Source organism: Pygoscelis adeliae, unplaced genomic scaffold, assembly GCF_000699105.1.
Source record: "Pygoscelis adeliae isolate BGI_AS28 unplaced genomic scaffold, ASM69910v1 Scaffold387, whole genome shotgun sequence".
Taxonomy (NCBI): Eukaryota; Metazoa; Chordata; class Aves; order Sphenisciformes; family Spheniscidae; genus Pygoscelis; species Pygoscelis adeliae.
In genome coordinates this window covers 977,264-997,501 of record NW_008825115.1, presented here as the reverse complement: position 1 = coordinate 997,501, position 20,238 = coordinate 977,264, and the positions used below count along the sequence as shown (strand labels likewise).

The following is a 20,238-nucleotide window of genomic DNA, read 5'->3' as shown; positions in this document are numbered from 1 at the left end:
TAGAAAAGGCTGATGGGGCTCTTCATGCTGAAGTCAGTGAACTGTAGTCTTGCTGCCTAGCAAAATGTTGAAGCATTTCATGCCAAGTGTTGATACACTGTACTCAGTATTGACTAGGGACCTTTTAGAAACATTCAGTATAACATAATAGACTAATTCATTAGCACCCCATGGGTCTAGTACTGTAGAAGCTGAAGCACATGCATTGCAAGCTAGGAAAACATTGCCTTAAGGAATGACAGATTAAAATGTCTTTCCCATGATATAACTGTTATTTCAGGAAAGTGGCATTAATTGTGATTGCTTATCTATTAATTTATTATAATTCTTCTTTTCCCACCTCCAGGCTGTACCTACACATGAAATGTACTCTAGGCTCAGCTGGGGCTGATTAATAGGAGGTTATCTGGGAAAAGCTTAAAGCTGCCTGGAATAGATAATGGCAGCAGGGGTAATTAAAATGTCTTTTGCATTTGAAAAATAAATTTTGCAGTTTTTAAGGGTTAGTTTAGTCTGATTCTTTCCTAAAGGCAAAAAGATAAATCGGATTTTCAAAATCACACAAAATTCAACAGTATACTAGACAATAGCATCCTAAATGGAAACAAAAGTGGCATGCCAAAAAATCCAAACCAAAATGCCTCCTGGAGTCAGAGAAGAACTGGCCCATGGTTAATGAGAGTGGAGTTAATTTCAAGCTGACTTCTTCTCATGCAAAATAAACCTGCAGTACTGAACTATTGACCACAGCAGGGCTGCTCCTGGCTTTTAAGGGAGACCTAGGTGAACACACAGAAGCACATACCCAGTTCTTAGTGAAACTCGGTCCCATCAAATCCTGTCTGTGGGATTGCAACCTCGCAAATTCACACATATGCTCATCTTTCAGTGCATGGGTAGCTGCACTGAAATCAAAATGACTGGCAGGGGAAATAAAACCAGAACCTACATCTGTGCAAAGCCAGAGCAGCTCCAAAGGAGTGAGCCAGTCCAAAAGCAGCGAAAGAGAAGACTGCTGTCTCTCAGAATGAGCACCCAGGCAATGCTGCAGTTGCAGAGATGTTACAACCAAATCATTGTGGTCTGATTCTAACCTGAAGCTAAGTCTAGCCCTGTTCTCACCTTCTGTTAGGGTACCAGACCTCCCCTTCCCTTGCTTTTCCCACCCCACTGCTTTAGTGTCCTGCAGCTGTGCAGTGCATGCCCAGGACAGGACACCCAGCCCGCTCTCCTGCCAGTTAGACTACCTCCTCACTTTCCATTCCAGCTCAGCAGTGAGTGTAAAAGGTGTTTGCACAGATTAGATACTTTACCAGAGTGGTGAAGATGAAGTGGTAGTATTCTGTCATCATTCCCATTGCCATGGCCTTGAGGAGAGTAGGGAAACGAGGTTAGTGAAAGTGGATACAAGAATATAACAACAGTCATGCAACATAAACCTCTAAAGAGCCGATCTGGTAAATGCGGCAGGAGACAGACCCAGAAACACAGAAGCTGGATTCTGGATCAGTCCCGTGAAGCAGTTAAGCATGTGCTTAAGTGCTGAGCTGAGCTGTGGTCCTCGAACCTTTCTGAAATGGCAGCAAAGCCTCGGTGTCCAGCTCTCACGGAGGCCGGTGGTATTTTTGAGTGGTGTTGTGCCACAGAAAGCTGGGACACCAGCTGCGGCACACTGCCGTGCTCACAGGTCACGCGCGGTGCAAAATCTTCCAGGGATGCAGGCTCGCTTCTGTCAGCACAACTGGGAGAAAGGGGGTTGCCTTTCCTTCTCAGATACCAAACAACCTGCAACCTTACAGAAACCTGTGCAGAATGACCATAAAGCAGCCTATTCTTATGGTTACAAGTCCAGGTACTGGCTAAGAAGCTAAGTAAAAGGCTTTTTATTTCTCACACGTGTATTTCTGGTGCTCTGCATCCCCTCCCCTTCAGTGCCCGTTCATATAACGTGTACCTGTAGTTCTTGTCTGTGAGTCCCTCCTTCCTGCGTACAACAGCCAGATTCTAACGTAGTGCCTGGTTTAGAAATGGGTCAGTGAAAGTATAGGCACAGGGATGGGGAGCCAGGAACATCTCCCGTCCCTCAGCCCTTGGAGATCGTGGTCTAGTCTCGAGGGCTCTTGGCCAGCCCAGGCTCTAGGTGTGCCAGCCCCGACACGAAGGATGGTTTGTGCAGATTGCTGGGATTTGCATAACTGAGCAGTGGAGAGAACATGCTGTTCTGTGAGGTTTGTCAGAGAATGACTGTGGGCTGAATGGACCTCGGCTGGATGACCTTGCCCAGGCCCTACACAACACAAGGGGAATGTGTTTCTGTCTATGAGAAGGGTCACCTTGAAGTTGGTAGCTGGCTAAAGGAAAGAGATACCCGTGGTTTTGACTGTGATGCTGACTCTGTGAGCATGTTTTCTGAAGAAAAGTGCAAGAGCACTTTAAAATCTCCACCGATGGGAAAGTGACTTCAAGTCCTCCCAGGAAATGTTTGCTGCTTTGGTTTTTGCTAAAATTACTAGGGCAGAATTTAGCTCCAAGGAAGGAAGTGACAGTTTGAAAAGTAAGATGTCAAAAAACAAAGGAAAAGGGAAGGATCTAGATTACAAGCCTAGATATTGTAACTCTGGAGTGTGACTTTATCCTACGTTTTCTGGCCTGGAAGTACCTTTCAGAAAGCCTGGCAGCTGTCTCTGTGCAGCAGTGTGCTGTTCCGTCCTCCTCCTCCCTGTCTGGTCAGTGGATCTGCATCGTAGCTCTCTCCTGACCTGCACACCCAGGTGCAAAGAGCTGGAGCAGGGAATGATACCTCAGTATGTGAAGCATCAGTTAGATGATGTGAAACCAATCGAGAGTATATCATGAGATTCCAGTTCAGATTCTACAGCTGGATCAGCGGTAGATGAAGAGCCCAGACCTGCTGTAAGAAGCAAGCCCCAGCTTCCCAGTACTTGCAGCCTGGGTGCAGGATACATCTGGGTTTGTGGGGAAATGAATAAATGATAAACCTGGTGGATAAGCTACAGGCAATCACCAGGATGAGAATGGGAGCTCCATTAAAGTTAAGACAGGCACATCTGCGCGCTGCAGAGTGCAGCAACTGTTCAGAGACAGCTGCCAAGGAGAACAAAGCTGGGAAGCCAGAGAACAGATGTAAAGCATTAACAAGTGACCAAAAATGAGCAAGGCCAGAGAACCTAGGGTAGGATGGGAAGGCCTCACAAGCAGGCCTAGCTCTGTCATAGGTTTCTACAATGATTTGTTTGTCCAAGAGGGTAAAATAATGAATGGTTTGATGTCTCAGTCGCTCCTAGGAACCCAGACTAGAGCAGTATGTGGCAATGTCATCTGTACATCTTTGTGCCAGCTCTTGCGTTGTTATTTATGGATTACTGTTCCACATTTAAAAATACTGCCCAGATTATCAGAGAAGCGCCTTGCTACTCATGTGCTGTGGGAGCACATTACCTTAAATAACTTGGGAGCAAGATCTGGGCTGGCTTCATGCTGTGTGCTTAGTCAGAGCTACTTTAGCAAAGGTAGGCTAGACTTGCTCAAGCCATTTTATGTTACCTAAAGATGCGCAGTTAAAATCAGTACCAGGTGATGGAAATTTTAGCACAAGTCTTGAGAGAACCTTTTCTGCGTCCACTGGTACTGCACTGGGGTGGGCAGCGCAGCCGAGAGGCTCCAGGGACCTTGCCTGGTCAGAGCAAACACCAGAGGCCAAATGTCTGCAAGCTAACTGGTGTAGTTACCAAAATGCTACAGAAAGCAAATAATAGCAATAATATATGAACATAATTGTTTCCGGGACAAACAGAAGGCTGGGCTATTCTTCCCTGACTTTTTTTGCAGTCCGGTTTTATTTTCTGCACGTTGTTCTTCTAACGCTGCAAAGCAAAAGCAGACTCCCCTCTTCCAGGAGAAGATTTTGGCTTTACCCAGCTCGTACTTTCGGTGAATGTGCAAAGCAGAGCATGAGGAGGGCAGTGGGGAGTAGGGATCGGGAAGCCTTTTTTTCTATCCCATCCTATGGAAAAGAAAAAGCTGTTTCACAAGTGAAGGTGGCACCTCTAGACGTGCATTTCTTGATACAGGTAGAAAAGTTAGGAAACGAGGTTTCTGAGCTTCCTAATTCTTCAGCAAATGTGAGTGCCAACAGTGAGAGAGACATGAGGGTCACAGTGTGCACTGCCCAGAGCATCCCCAGTGTTATACACCGGAGTGTACAAATGTTCAGAGAGGTTTGGGTTTGTGCACCTTCCCAAACTCTGAAAATATTTAACAGTTTTTTCCTGAGTAAAAATACACTATATAATATTGCTAAGCTGAAATCCGTGGCTTTGGGTCCTGAAAAACACCACCACACACACAAAACCAGCCAGAAGGACTTAGAAAAACTTCTTTCCCCCTAGTCCCCCCTCTCCTCCATCTTCCTCACTCTGCACTCACAGTGATGAGCAGAGCAGATGGCACGATACACTATAATAAACTGCATAATAAGTGAACAGCACCAAACACAGCCAGCATGCTAAAATAATAGGCAGGAGACAATGAGTCCCTTATATTGCTTTCTTTAATAATCCCTCCCAGGCTTTCTGATTTCTCTGAGCAATTCCCTTCATTTTACATCAAGCAGGCTGCAAGAGAAGCCTCTTTCCATGTGCTTGCTTTCTTAGCCCTTCAGGGGATTTATTTAATCTATGTGAGTGTCTTGCTGGGCTGATATGAGCAACACTTCCACCGGCTGGCTTTTAGCGTTCTTTGTGAGAGCATTTTCCTCTGCCTCATACTGACCCTGAAACCTAAAGGCACTTGGAAATGAGGAGGAGCTGGGGTGAGCAGCAAACCTTCTGGTCTGCGAAAAATGCCAGTGAAGGAACTCAGGGAGAAAGGAGAGAGACCAAATGAATGGAAAATCACTGACATCTGGCTTAAAGTCCAAGAATTGCACACAGTGCTTGTGAAGGGACAGACGATGCCGTCCCTCCCCGGCTGGCCCAGTCCTGACTGCTTGCAGTGAGACGCAGGACTGCGTGCACGACTCGGAAAACAGCTAACCAAAACGAAGCGTTTTATACCCTGCCCTGTATGGGCATGTATTCACAAACCTGGGGGCATGAAGCAGCACAGACGGGAAAGAAGATATTTAAAATCAGCAAGCATGAAAAGCTTGTACAGGGCTAAATGAACAGTGACAGAAGTGGCCCAGAGCACAGTCCTGCCTGATGCCCTGGCTGAGAGAGAGAAGCGAACGCTGCTCCAGACGGCTGCGGGTGGAGGGCAGAGGGCTGGGGCTGCGCAGCCACAGACAGAAGCAGGACAGCAGCCTGGTCTCAGCGCTGCATTCGACGCAGGCACTTGGCTCTTTTTCCTCCCGTAAGATTTGTTTGTTCTTACCAACAGTCGCTTTTTGGTACTTCCATTTTTTTCAGTGAAAACTACATTTTCTGTAGAAATCCAATAGTATCCTTGAAAAATGTACATGTTGTATCTTTTAGTGTAGCTGTGGATCGTGGACAGAGGGAAAGCTGCAGGTCTGCACCCCTAGCTGCAGGGCTCTCCCTGCAGTACGGCCAGCCCATACGTATGGGTCCTTCGGTGGCCACTTTTTGCTTCGCGCCCCACCGCCCCCCGCTCACCTGCTTGAGGATCTGAGCTGCCATCAGGTGGCTGCAGTCGAAGATGATGCGGAATTCCCTGCCCCGCTTCATCTCCTTCAGCAGCGGCCGGGCATCGTCAGTGTCCAGCGGGAGCTGGCGGATTTTCAGCCGAATATTGTACCTTGATGGGGCCATGATGAGCTCTTGCAGCCGTATAAGGCCTTCAGGCATTGCACAAAGACAAACCCACAGTGTTACAGGAAAGTCTGCCTTTGCCTTGCAGGCTGGGTATCACAGCAAGTTATTTCTTCCTATATTATTTTATGGAATGCAATCAAGACTTTCCTCCCTCCCTCCCTCAAATGGCCATTGCTAAAGGCGTATCAAAGCCAAGGTGGCATGTGTCAATTATTAAAAACCCAGATATTTCCAGAGCCGTTGTTATAAGGCAGAATGGCTTTTCCTGGTGTTTTCCTGCTGCCCCTGCATCCAGCTATGGTAGAGCTGGGGTCCCTGCGCTAGGGAGGAGAGGAGAATAGCAGATTGGTCCTAAACTTTGACATCTCTGCGATCACGACATTTTTTCTTAAGCAAATATGCCCTTGAGAAAGGACAGAATATGATAATCATCTATACAACAAATTAAAATCTGCAGTATTTACCATGCACAACAGCAAAAGAAAAAAATGAATATGCGCTTAGATTTATGAATAGCATAGTTCATAATGGTCACTTAATCACAACTTGTAACTTTCTTACTACCCTTAGAATTAATTTCTTTTTTATGCAGAAGGTACAAAGCCATGCTGGATGCAGCTGAGCAGGAATATTGGTATCTAATGTTGCAAGAAGAAATTCAGCAGATGCCTATTGCGAGGAGAAAAACAGAAGCATGTCCCTCTGCATAGTGGAAGAAATACATTAGAATACACCACGAAGGGAACACACTGTGACCCACATTTGCAAAACAGGCATGTCAAACTGTGTTCTCATCAGCCCTCCCCTAAAGAAACCATTTGGTTTAGTGGAATGAGGTTGGACAGGCTATCCAATGTATCTTTTGTTTTGGGTTTTTTTATCTATAGTGCTGTGCAGTGCTTTGCTTTGTTTTAACCGTCAACAGCTTGCTTTCTGTGAAAAACTTTGTCAGCTATGCTTTATAGAATTAGCCAGAAAACAAAAAACTTTCCAGAACTGCTTTTGCTTTTAGCTGGGAAACTGCACCCTCAGTGGCAGCCACAGACCAAGGTCTTTGCTTGTGTAGATGGGCACCATGGTGCCAAATACAGCCGAGCTGAGCCAGATCACACCAGCGGACAATTAATCCTCCCCTTGGCCCTTTGTCAGCTGGGGTGGTGCTGAGGGTTACCCTCTTTCTAAGCGCTTTGTGAATGAAATGGTTCAGAAAGGATCCCGGGCCTTCTACAACTCGCTTGAATGCTTGGGAACTGGTGTGTCCCCGTGCACTGATCACTGCGTGGGGTGTCATTTTGCTCCTAAAAGGGTTCATTAGAGAAGTTCCTAAATGGGACCCACGACAAAAAATCTCCTGGATTCTTCCTTTAAAACCCCTCCTTCACCTACCTGTACTGTCATCGTAAACCACAGTGGCTGACCTCCATTTCAAATACTGCACAAGGTCCAGAATGGCATGGCTAAGAGAAGCATAGTCGGGATACAGGTTGACATAGAAAGTGTCCTTGTTATCCAAAGGGTGATGCTTCCATCGAAGCTGTATGTGGGGGACTTCCAGGGCATTGCAAATAGACTGGACGGCATTGGTACAGGAGCCTTGAGAAGGTCCAAATATTGCTACGACCCCCAGAGCGAGCTGGTCACAGGCTGGAAAAGGAAGGGAAGGGAAGGGTGCTGTCAGTAAAGTACGGGGCACCTCTGCGGGAGGAGTGAGCGTCAGGGCAGCCTCCTCGCCCCCGCCTGGCGGGGCAGCCGTGGGGGCACAAACTTCTTCCTGACCTGGACCACGGAGCAGTGGCTGGACAGACAAGCTTCTGGGCTCTAACAGCAGCGTAGATATTAGGTAATTACAACAGTGAAGAGAGGCAGAGGAGGAGTTATGGCAGGGGGGGGTCTGGACCAGTGGTTAGAGGCACAGGGACGTTTCCAGAGGAGGGAATAACCACTGCGGTGTGTTAGAAATGGCTGAGCCTCCAGAGTTGTGACAGAAATACCCAGAGATGTTCAGAATTGCACTGAAAAATGCATTTTCGCATTAATTTTAATAGATTTTTTCCCCTGCAAAATAATGCTTTTCATAGCTTTGTTGAAGCTTTCACTGAGAAATTAGAACAGAACAACTGCATTTGGGGCTGCATTTTTAGGGGGGGGGGGAAGTATAAACGCTGGGTATTCCCAGCAGCCCGGCACAGAGGAGTGCCAGGCAGAGGTCTGAAGAAACCTCCACAACAAAACATCTTAAAAAGGGACAGGCGGGGTCAGTGAACTAGCCTGTGAGCAGATATCCCCTCTCTCCGGTGATGCCCCTCCTGTAACTGTGAGATCAGGAGGCAGGTTTTGTTTCTCCCAAAACAGAAGCAAACTCAGTAAGCCCTCAGGGCATCAGCCCCACAACCTTTGCTGTGTACTCCCATTTCTTCCCTGCCCTTCAGTAATTCAAGTGGACTGCTGTTATCCGATAATAAAAAATGACTGTCTGTTAGGAAGAGAACAGAATTTCTACACTAGGGATGTTAAAACTGCCAGGGATACACTAAAATAAACAAAGGCATGGCCTACAGACCTTCGCTCAGGATTAGAAGCAAACACTGAAAGGAGTTTTATGAGGTTTGCAGAGGAAAAAAAGAATAGTTGTTCCCCTTATATTAAAATGCCTCCGGAAAGTCAGCTTCTGGAGGACTTCTAATCTCAATGACTGACTACAGCAGGACAAAATGAGCTGCTGGGTCTCAAGCCAAACCATGCCTTTTTTTAATGAATAAATGGCCACAAAGCTGCTAAGTGTGCTGTGCTCTTACCTTTCTTAGTTGCTTCAAAGCTGTCATGGAAGTGTATCCTCTGAATGTCGTAGGTCAGTGTTGTGTTAGGCAACAAAGTTCTGTTTCTATTAATAATATTGGCAGAAAATCTGAAGGCTTGCTCCTCAGCACTCATAACCTGGGTATTGGGGCCATCTGCATACTCAAAGATTCCTCCTGCAAGACAAGACAAAACCAGTATTAAGCCACATAAAGTTTGATTATTAATTTTATGTAGCAAGGATGAGAAAACTCTTGGACAGAGCTGTGATATTTGCAGGCTGAACAAGGCTTGCTCCCAGGGCATTTCCTGGACTGAAGTAAAGACATGAAAACATTTGGTTTTTTATTACATGCTGGTCCATGGAAGTGTTCAGAATGCCCACTTTTGCAGGCAATAGTGGACAAACTTAAAGTCTTGGAATATTTTTATGAGATAGATGAGTGGCTTCCCATAACACTTCAGGACCAGACCTTGGGAAGTGCGGACAGGCTTATTGCTCAGCTGCAGAGATGCTCCAGGTTTGTGCTCTGAGGAGTTACTGCAGTTTGAAGCTGGCACTGCCCTTCCCTCCGTGCCATGCTGGATCCCTCCCTGCCTTGTCCACCCATCTCCAAGTCCTCACGCAGGAGGCAGGCAGTGTAGCACTGCTGCTTGCTATTTTTAGTGCCATTTGTAGTACCCTTCTCATCTTCTATTGTTCCTCATGTTTAGTTATCCAAGTTCTTAATTCAGAGTAGCAGATACTTCTGAATTTGCCTACCCTACAGCTTATCTGCTCAATAATGCACATCTCGAATGCATGCTTTCCCATGTTCAAAAGTTGTTAATGCCATTACACCTCCCCAGGGGCAGCAAGCTCATGTCACAGTATCGCTGGGTTTCTTGGCTCTGTATCTGCGAGTCTTGTCCTCGGGTCCCTGCTGACAGCCACTCTAATTGAAGTGACTCAGTGCAGGCGTAAATTATGTAATTGCATGTTCTTGTCTCTGAGATGTAAGCACCGTCCTGTGCCCCTTACAGAACTACGGAAAGACACATAAACCTTGCTCTCTCTTATTAAAAAGTAAACCAAAATAACTAATGGATGAGCGAGATAAGTGCAATTGGTAACAGATGGTCTCTGGGTTCATTAGCAGAAGGAAAATCTTCCTCTTCAATTTAAGGTAAATCTAAAATGTTTTGTCATAGACAACAGATCTCTACTCAGCCCTCCTTGTTTTCAGGCAACTACAACTTTTCAAGCAACTCCTCCTCCAGGAGCAGAACACATTATCTATAGTTTTTGTGGCAATTTGGTGTAAGCCAAGAGTGCCACTTTGGCAAGAGCCATGCTGACATTTCTGTTGACAGCCATGCTCTGCGTGTCCTCCCAGGAACCCGGCTAAAGCCATGGGCTGAGCGAACCACAGTAGCAATGCTTGGAGATTTTCACAGCAAGGGTGCAAAGGAAATTGTAGAAGGCCTCTGACTTTCTGCTCCCCGTGATCATAGCAAGTCAGTTCCCTCCTCCTGCAGACTTTGTGCATCTGTGTCCCCAGTTGTAAAGTGAGTGTGGTAATTAATTTACATTCATAAACATCCAAAAACGTTTGAGCTGTTCACTCCATGTCTCTGGTAGAAAAAAATATTATTGATCTCGGTACTAACTTGGGTAATAGGGGGAAGAATAAAGAAAAAGAGGCTGAATGCTCATTCTGGAGACCTGTTTCAGTCCCACGCGATCTTCAAGCAAGTCACTTATGACCAGGTTTTCAATCTAGAATGCCTAGCAGTGTAGGCAGGAGCCTAGCAAAATTGTCCAAGTGCCTCATTCTCACTGGATCATGCCAAAACATTTGGTTATTGACCGGTGCAAGGAAAATTATTCATCCATATCAAAGTTTGCACGTGCTGGTAGCTCAGTCTAAGTTTCTTAGGGTGGAGAAATTTCATACACAATATTACAGCAGAAGCAATAAACAAAACTAAAGTGAGCATGAAATTCATCCCTGTCTTTCTGTTCAAAGCTTTACTGTCCAGAACATTTTAGCAAAGGATTTTTTGTTTTCTAGCATCATCCTGAAGTGATAACTGGGTTCATGTTACATTGATTATCAACTAGCTGACATGAGGCTTTCTCCTAGCCCAGAGCTTTCAGGGTTGCTTCAGAGCATATCTTATTACAATAGAATATAGAAGGACTGGGTATGTGGATTATTGGTGTTTGATCCCAAATAAATTCACGTTCCAGACATCCAACTGGATATAATAGGCTTTTTGACAGAAAAGAATTTTCTGTGCAGCCACCCAACACCTTGAATTTAGTGCCAGGCAATGAGAAAGCAGACAGGCAGAAGTAATGTATTTCTGGTTATACTGCTGGGTGCTGAATATATTGGGACGATGTGAAATCTACTGCAGTTTCTAAGGTGTTGAAGAGCAGCCACCACATGCAACAGCCTGCTCTTTCCTCAGAAACCCGGGGGACGGAGAGCGTCTGACGGCAGATCTGCACTGCAGCCGGGCGTGCTGAGCACAGCCCCATCCCTGCGGCAGTGCCTCCCCGCTCCCGGAGATCGCGCGCTGCCGTCCCTCTTGGCTTGCGCGCCTCTCCTTCGGAGATGTTCATTCCGATCATTATTTAAAGAGCCTAATAACCGGCTTGAAACAGCTGATTAATGCATAATCTTCATCATGATTACATAGCATAACTGGCATTAATTTGAAAAGCCAGCTAATTATGAAAATAATTGTTGCAGCTTTTTCATTTGAGCAAAACGGAGAATATCAGCCTGTGCTACTGAGAGAATGAGGGATGTGACATCAGCTGGCTGATCACTGGGCTGGGGGGGACCCCACGCGTCCCCTGCAACCCTCAACAGGAAAGATGAAGCAATACAAAGCTGGGCAATCTGGTGCAAAGTGTTTGGACAAACAAACTTGGTCAGCTCTCCCTGTGCTCCCCAGAGAGAGTGATCGCGTGCGGGTCTTAAGACAGTAACCTCACTGTGACTTTACTCTTACAAAAATACAGAAAGTCAATGGGTTATAAAAAGTCAACAACAAAACAGTTTCCACTTTTGTATACTACCTATAAACAAGTTTCATCTGAGATAGTAAAACTAAAGGTCCTTTAGTGTTGCTGTCAGTCTCTAAACTATTTCTGCCTCCACCCTATTTTTTTAGATATTTCAAATGTCTTGGAGATTAATTGATGCTGCTCACTTGACCTGGTGCTAACAACCTTTTCCCAGTATTGCCTCTGTCTGTTCAGGTCCCAGCTTCCCCTTCCTTCTTTCTTTACCTCCCGTAGCTTTGCAGACAGAAGAAAGACAGCCATGCTGAGGTCTGTCACGATTTGCAACGTCCTCCTGATGTTCATGAGAGTATTCACTGCCAAATTTATCCAGGAAGGGACTGTGCTGTTTCCTTGACCAGCCAATACAGCCCAGACTCCCTACTGCAATGCCATGTGTTGTTCAACACACACTGAGGTTTAACAACTTCAGATTGTGTTTGTTTGCATGTATGTTTCTCCCTGAAGACCTCCTTATTATGCCATATTTGTGCGGCCTTTAGTGCAATGGGATCCAGGTCTGGCAATCAGCCTTGAAGGAGATGCCTCAGCACTAACTGTCGATACCTTCTCAGGCAGGACAGGATCAAACGCTATCAACTGTTATCACTTACTTTTACATATTTTTTGATCCATTATTACGTCTGACTTCCTGGATTTTAAATATCAATCACCAGGCAGGTTAAATAATTATTCGGTTGTCTTTTACCTTTAAAGCAGGCTAATTGCTCTCTAGAGAATGTTAATCAGCAAATGAGAAAACACACTAATTAGAATCAACTTCCTGTCTTATCATTTTATATTATTTTATTTGATGACCATTGGCATTGCTGCTGAGGTGGGGAGGTTTAAAATTTCAAAATAAGAATCCAAAGCAAATGCCTGAAACTCTTATTTTAGATCTAGACCAGAAGAGCGATAGTAGGGCCAGGCCATGGGAAGGAGGCTGGCACCGCATGTGAAGGGAGGTTTAGCTGCAAAACACAGAGGATCTCACTCTAACTGAGTAGCAGAAAATTAGCTTCTCTGTTCAGGGTAAAATCTGTATCCCACGAAACACCTGAAATCCCACTGATGTCAATCAGAACAGGCCCAAGTCTGTCTGCATCAAGCAAAGCCGCTGCACCCTTCCCATCTCCAGGTTATGACGCTGGAAGACCTTTGGAATGGCCCCAGGAGGGAGCCAGAAGGAAGCCTGGTCAACAGGATGGGAATCCTGTGCTGTGGCTGTGCAGGCTGAATGCAACTGGAGTTATTTTTAGCTTTGTCGAAAGCTAAGTCAAGAAAGTCAATGTATTTTAGGTTTTCACTTTCTTCCCTCTTCCCCTTTTTAACAAAACAAACAGCTTCATTCTCGGAAAGAAAATTCCAACAACCCTCAGTGCGTGGTGTGATCTCTTATCTTTTACTCCTTATAAAATCACTGAGTTACTTAGCTTTGAACAACTATTTCTGATAACGCTTTTCTCTCCCCCACTGACAGTGTTGTTAACACATTTAGACAGCTTTCTGACAGTCTCTTTCCATGTGACATCCTGGAAGAAGTACTTGTTTTGAAATAGCTCTTACTGAGGATAGAGCCAGCCTGAGCTCCTCCAGGGACGTGAGAGCTCCTGCCTCCATCTCACAGACCTCTCGTGCCCCAAGATCTGTATTTTATGTATTTTTGCTCTGAGGTCACAAAACATCTTTCTTGTTGAACAGCAGGGCTGGCTGTGGCAAGGCAATTTGTCCTCTTCTGATGGGCTCTGTTTTGGGGACAGTATTAGCAAACGGGCCGATCAGGACCATTATGCATCATTTAGTGCCTGTTCCTCCAGGATGTCGCTTGGCGGATCCCCGAGGCAGCAGGACAGAGAGCCCTTCTTCACAAGACGTGCCTCCCCCGGGAAGGCTTTGAGAACTGATGCTTCTGCTTATCTGACCAGTCCAGTGGAGAGAATTTCACTGTCATGGTCCAGGTCCCTCCAGGACTGGTGTTTATACCGATAAAGAGAAATGAGAGAACACTGGCGGGAAGTAAGAGAAAGTTCTCAGGAGCATGAGGTTGTGCACTGGGAATGGAGCTAAAACTTCCAGAGAGACTGCCCGTCAGCATGGGACTTGTTACAATCTCAAATGTAGTAATAGTGAATGCAGTGAAAGCAGCAAAATCCAGAAGGCAATAAATATCACAAAAAAAAAAAAAAAAAGGGAAAAGCAATGACAGGTTTGTTCACAAGAAATCTCTCCTTGCACTTTCCCCCAAGGAGCTGCTACTATAAAATGCTCCACAAGTAAATGCAGCTGAAGCTGGAGTTGGTCCCTCATTCAGCCAGGCGTTGAGTGCAGCCCTTGTATCTGATGTCGATGCCAGCTGGCGTTCTCCAAACAGAAACAAAATCATCCTATAAACTGATGAGCGAGGAAGGCAGTGCCGAGGAATGTTGGGGGCTCCCACCCTTCAGCACCTATTCAGTCGAGAGCCCTTTTTACTGCCTGGGAAGTCCTTGCCCCCCAGAGATGCGCAGTGGAACCCTCTGCCCTGATCCTCCCCAGGCTCGGACTGTACATGTCAGGCTGCAGCAGCCCAGAATATACTCCCTGCGGCAGGACCATGGATGGGCTTAATGCAAAGGCAGTAAACAGAACTTGCAAACTGATTGAAACAAACCTTCTGGGAAGGAGCTGAAAATAATTTCTTAGGTCTGTCAATGGGTTTCTGATTTTGACAGAACAACGGAGCGGCAGGATCTGAGTTCCTGTCCCCTTAAACTGCTGCTGATCATGCATCAGCCTTGTCACTTCAGCGTGGCACTGCTTAATGTGATGCAGCACAGCCACGTATCCAAAGCAATTTCAGGCTTCATAAACATGCACCACGCAAGAGAGACCCTGTGCAGGAATCTGCTGCTGCTGCTCACAGGCCCAAGTTGTCCCCTGCCTGCGGAGGTTGCTCTCTCTCTGGATGGTAATTGCTAAAAACCCAGGAGGAGGATCTGACTCCGAATGAAGGAAGAGGATTAACCTCAGAGCCGGTGTGTCTGGATTGCTTACACTCACATGCTGCCTGTGTTCATTACGCATCTCTTTTGCAAGAGTTAAAAAGGAATCAGGCCTGTCCTGGAGCAGACAAACGTTACTCCCCCTGGCAGTTTTTCTGGCTCTCAGGTCCAGGGTATTTCCAGCTGTATTTTCAGAGGGCCCCAGGGTTCACTCTGCTTCCATGGACTGACAAAGCCCATGATGTACCTGCCCAGCTGGAAGCTTCCCCCGTGTCCACGATACCCTACAGTGAGATGGTGCTCAGCTCAGCCCTTCCATGCTCTGTCTGCCCGCTCGAATAGCATGGCTGAGGGGTTCGTGAGTGCCCCGGCTTATATTGCCAGATTTGCTCCCTAGCGACCTTCAGAAGAGGCAAGACATGGGGCAGGGAAGACAGCTCTCGCTCTGCTTTGAACCCTCCCGTGAGCTCAGAGGAGGGACAGACACAGGGGAACCGCCGGTCCCTGAGGTGGCTGGGAACTCCCCGTCCCCCCAACACGGTCAAAAGTGAACGTGAAAATTCAGATTTCTGACCCTAACGATAGCCCCAAGGCATCAGCAGCCTCCGCCGGCACTGCCGCCCAGACACCGCCGCGAGACTTCAGCACGGGGCCGAATGTCGGAGGGGGACGGTCCCACTCTCAGCTGCCTGCCCGCAGCCTGGCTCCCCCAGCGCTGCTCGCCTCTCTGGGGGTGTCCTGGGGACCCCACAGCGGCTGATGGGAGGAGCCGGCAAACCAAGTAACACTCCCAGGACCTCAGATTCCACCACGTTTTGCAGCACAATGAACAGCCAGGTACTTGCTGAGTAATGCCAAGAAAATGAATTCTAGCAGAAAATCAGATATGCAAAATGTGTGTGTCCCATCAGGAGGGATTTTCCTGCCTGCCAGGACAGAAAGCCCATCACAGCAGGTTGATCCATTCCGAGGAGATGGTGTCTCCCTCTTTTCTCGTCTTGATATTGAACATGCAAAATCCTATTTCATTTGCACTGTATTAGGCACTTCATGTCACAGGGGGTGACATTCTTCTCCTATGTATAAGCTGTTTAACAGATGAGCAGTCAAGTGGCAAAGAAATACATTATTAATGTTTCTGGTTAAATTAACTGATTAAACCACTGTAGCTAAAATGTATGTATCAGCACTTTACTCACACTAAATGAGAAATTAATGGAATATGGCGGCTTGTTTTTTTAATGAAAAGTAGATAGGGATGGTCTGGAAAGGTATGCCACCTCTAATAGTAATTACCCGTTCAGTCCGTGGGCCACACAGATTTGGTTTGTTTAGCACCTGCATTTGCATCCTCATCAGCGTGTCCGGGCGCAGGCACAGCTCATCCCCGCGGGGCGGGGGCCAGGCTGGGCACACATGCATGGGTTGCAGCTTCTAGAAACAAACTTCTCCTCATTTGCAACTCCTACTCGCTTGGTCTAATTGGCAATGTTTCCTCTGCCATTTCTTTGAACAAGCTGTTCTGGTGTTGCATGTTTTACATCTGAGAAAGAGCATTTACCACAGCAGCAGTGCGCAACCCTGACCACGGGAGCGGATCAAAGCACTAATCTAAGATCAAAGGCCTTCAGCAGTGCTCCAGCAGAAATAAATTAAGTTAGCAACAGATTTCTTAATGATATTTACATTTTTAATTTGCATAATACATGATTAAAATGAAATGGGCATTTTTATTTTTTAAGCAGGCTCAATTAATTAAAAAAAAAAAAAGCAGCATCATAATCTCCTAGGAATAGATTCCCATCAAGATAAGGGCAATGAAAATGCCAAGAAGCTTTTCATTTACCCGACATAACAGCTCACAGCATAACCCAGATCTCGACAAGTGACCAGTGAGTGGCAGCCCGAGAAACCCCCGAGAGGCAGAGCTGCCAGAAGGAGCCCAGTGGCTCCCCTTACACCAGTCTCCCTCAGTGGTGACTGGGAAGGGCTCCCACCGGCTCTACAGTTTTACTTTAAGCAGGCTTATTTCTCTGAAAAAGGCAGATCTTGCAAGCTTTGAGCTACTCGCATTCGAATCGTTCTCACTGTCAGATACCTCACCAAATACTTGGGCTCACTTTGATTAATTAGCAATTCAGATTTTTTGTGCGTTGGTTGCCACAAGTACGGAATTAAACCGCAGTATTTATTCGTGCCTCCGCTTTATGACACGCCGCTGCTGGGGAGGAAGAGCTGGGTTGGACCATGCCCACCAGCGCAGGTCAAGTCTGACGCCCAGACCTGCCATGCAGGAGGAGTGCGCTGAAGGAGGTGAGCCCGCCTGGGCTTCCATCTGCTCTGAGCGATGAGCAGCTCCCTCCCCAAAATCTTACTGAGACTGCGTAAACTCAGCAAACTTGTCCTGGAAATCACTGATGACCGAATAAATCAGGCATGCTCAGATGTCTTTTTTATGATCGTGCCTTGGGCTATAAGCACATTTTAAACTGTAATATATGGGAGAAAAAAAAAGTTTAAAAGCTTAAAATTATTAAGGATCTATAATACAGGGTTTAGGCAACACAGCTGTAAGTATATTTTTCTATTGTGTTTTACTGGCCTGCGGTGCAATCTAGTGTTAGATGTGATGTCCATCTGGTGCACAGCTCAAGCGAAATACAAAGCAGAGAAGCAAGGCCACAACTGAAATAAATCCAGGCTCATGCCTGTGATTGACTGGGCTTGTAACAAAACCTGCAGGATGATAAAATACTTCAGATTTGTCTTTATTATGTGCCACAGAGCTCAGCGCTGGCACCGTGTCTCCCTGCACACGCTCTCCAGTTTCGGACTCCTCCGGCCACCACCGCGCACTCACAGCGATTAATGACGGGTGCTACAGCAGAGCCTCTGCCCGAGCATGCTTTTCTCACTTACCCCAGTGCAAACTGGGTCCAACTGGTTAATCTGTGAAAATTCACTGTAAGCTGAATACAGCGTGTTGAAAATTGAAAACACTTTGTTGGGAAAAAAAAATTGCCTTCTCAATTAAACTGGAATTTGCAAATCTCTGGGAGCTGCACTAAGGGAGCCCCGGCTCCGGGGCTCATCGGACGTGCACAAGACTTCTGAACCAAGGGGTGGTCTCTGCAACAGGTACTGCCTTCGGGCTGCTTTCAGACTCCTGAACTGGTGACCATGCCTAGTCTGAAGTGTCATATGTAAGAATGAATGTAAGAATTCACTCCTAAGAATGAAAATTGTATGTAGGAATGAACCTTACAGAGGAGGAGCAGTAACACTGGCTGGGCTTACGCACTTCCCAACAACTGCTCAGCCTCGAGTGTAGCGCAGCTTGGCTGGCCATGGTTTTTTAGGTTCTCTGTCCATTTTCCTTCCCTACTAGGTTTTAGCTCCTGTTTTACCTGGAAATAGAAATATCCCTGGTATGAACATGAAATAGAAGGTGTCCTGCAATGAAATTAAGTCTTGCATAAAAATTCAACCCAATTAAAATTACAATTATTGCATGTTAATTAAATTCTTCTTAAATATTCATTGCTAAGCCCCAGCTAATAAATGTTAATACCCACCTGGCATGTAGCATATAATATTAGACTTAAGAAATCTAAATTAAATCCTACACTTCATTTACAGTGTAACCAAATACCGGCAGTCAACTGATTGTTTGTCATTCTTGTGTTGATGCTTCCAAAAATCAAGGCTTTAAGTAAGATGATGCATTGAATAGCAAATGCAGTTCTGCAAATATTATGACATATTGTTTGTCATCTGCCCTAAATATTTAACAGTTCAGTTTTACAAGATTCTTATGCCACATGCTGAGAATTTGCTCCTGATAGATGCTGAATTAGATTGACGAAATGGATTCCATTCAGGAGCTGACAATCCTAAACCCTTGTCAGGGTCTTTGCTGTTAGCATCTTCTGGCTTTTTCCCCTCTTTTTAAAAGAAAGCAGAGAGAGGGAAAAAACCTCAGAGAGTTCTCTGGAAAAATTGTTTCTGCTTAATCCCATCTACTCTCTACAGAAAAATCTTTACGTAGGAAAAGATCAAAGGTCTGTAATAGATTTCAACAGGTTTCCAAGAGGTGCGTGGTGCAGAAGGGAGTGCAAGGCTCCGAGTAATTAAACTGCCCTGTGCTGCTGGTGCTCAGGGGCAGCCAAAGATGTAATTGGGAGATTTAGACACCTATTTTAGCCTTTTTATCTTCCTATTTTAATGTCATTAAACAGAGAGAAAAACCAGACTTTGCCAGGATGTGGTGCTTGTGCGTGCTGGGAGCGGGAGGTGGTGGGGTGCACAGGGGGCTGCTCCCAGACAGGGGTTTGGGGGGCAGTGCTGGGACGCACCTGACCCAGGACCTGTGCTCCCCGTGCTGCCCTGGGCCATGCTTAGGAAAATAACTTTAGAGCCCGTTTTTGGTGAGACGGTGTTTTCCCAGTCGATTTCTAGATGGTTACTCCTTCCTCTGACCAAGCGGGGAGGGAGGAATGAAGAACGTTTCTGGCAGCGCGGGCAGACCCTGCTCACAGCACAGCAGCAGGGAGCCCCCAGCCCTGGAGCATCCCGGGGAGAGGGCGGCTGCTGCGTCTGCCTGATCTGGTATTTTGTGAGAAAAAAAAGCTCGGGATTTTTTAGATATTGCTTCACAATCTACCTTGACTAACATCTTTCACGGTGGGAAAGATCTGCCTAGGGTAGGCATTTTGTAAACGTGCAATGTTCAGAATCTTTTATGAATGGTTATTTTTCCTTCCCTTTTTTTTTTCATTTCTTAATTGTCAATTCTGAATGTCCAGGGTAATTACAGCTGAAAGATTTGCTGACTTAAAAGCAGCACTTTATTCTGGGCAATGAAAGAAAAGGGTCCACTCTGAAAAATGCTTTCATTATTTTCCTGTCATCTGTACTCTCAATTTACAAACAGCTACACACAGAGCAGGGGATGCAAAGGGATGTGCTGGAACTGCCCAGCAGCACGACGGCAAAGGAATTTTAAATTCCCCTAAATGATCAAAATAAGCTACTAAAAATCTTTTCCATCTCATAAAAGAAAATGATGCACATCAAAGGCAGCTTGTGTGGAGCTGTGATCGGTGCCTTTGGCTGAACACACTGCTCGCTCTGGGTCTTGGTGAGCATGGCTGTAGCACAGGGTCCCCGTCACTGTGGTGGGCACCCTGCCTGTGCTCCAACCACCCTGCCAGGCTGCCCAGGACATTCTTATATTGCTTCTGGCCCCTCTACCCAAGGCCAGGGCTTGGCACGTGGTGCGTGCGGAGCTGGGTGTTCACACCAGAGCAGGGTCCTGATCCTGTCCACGCTGAACTCTGCTTCTGTGGGAAAAGGGGTTTGGATTGTGCCGCGAGAGGGGACCAGACCCAAGCGCTGTCCTGGGGCACCGGCTGCTCCACACCAAGCTCTGGGAAGGGCAGCACCCCACCGCAGGGCACCCTGCGAGGCCGTTTTCATGCTTCCCTGCCAGCTCCCCTCCTGCTCCTGGAGAGGTGACAAGCAGCAAGTGCCATGTACACCATGTCCCTACACAAGCCGCTGCTCTGCAGCGTGATCCAACTGTCACACTGACAGAGCTGAATGC

At 46.4% G+C, this 20,238-nt stretch overlaps 1 protein-coding gene across 1 annotated transcript in view; it reads right to left on the bottom strand.

Annotated features, from left to right (window-relative positions):
• Nucleotides 1–11,202, bottom strand: part of GRIK3 (glutamate receptor, ionotropic, kainate 3) — a 56,597-nt gene extending 45,395 nt beyond the window's left edge. The window contains exons 1-5 of the mRNA XM_009328238.1: nt 11,133–11,202; nt 8,591–8,767; nt 7,182–7,439; nt 5,637–5,818; nt 1,314–1,367 (exon numbers count right to left, since the gene is read on the bottom strand). Of these exons, the coding sequence (XP_009326513.1) occupies nt 1,314–1,367; nt 5,637–5,818; nt 7,182–7,439; nt 8,591–8,767; nt 11,133–11,202 (741 nt within the window). The remainder of the gene's footprint in view (nt 1–1,313; nt 1,368–5,636; nt 5,819–7,181; nt 7,440–8,590; nt 8,768–11,132) is intronic.
• Between the last annotated feature and the right edge of the window lie 9,036 nt (nt 11,203–20,238).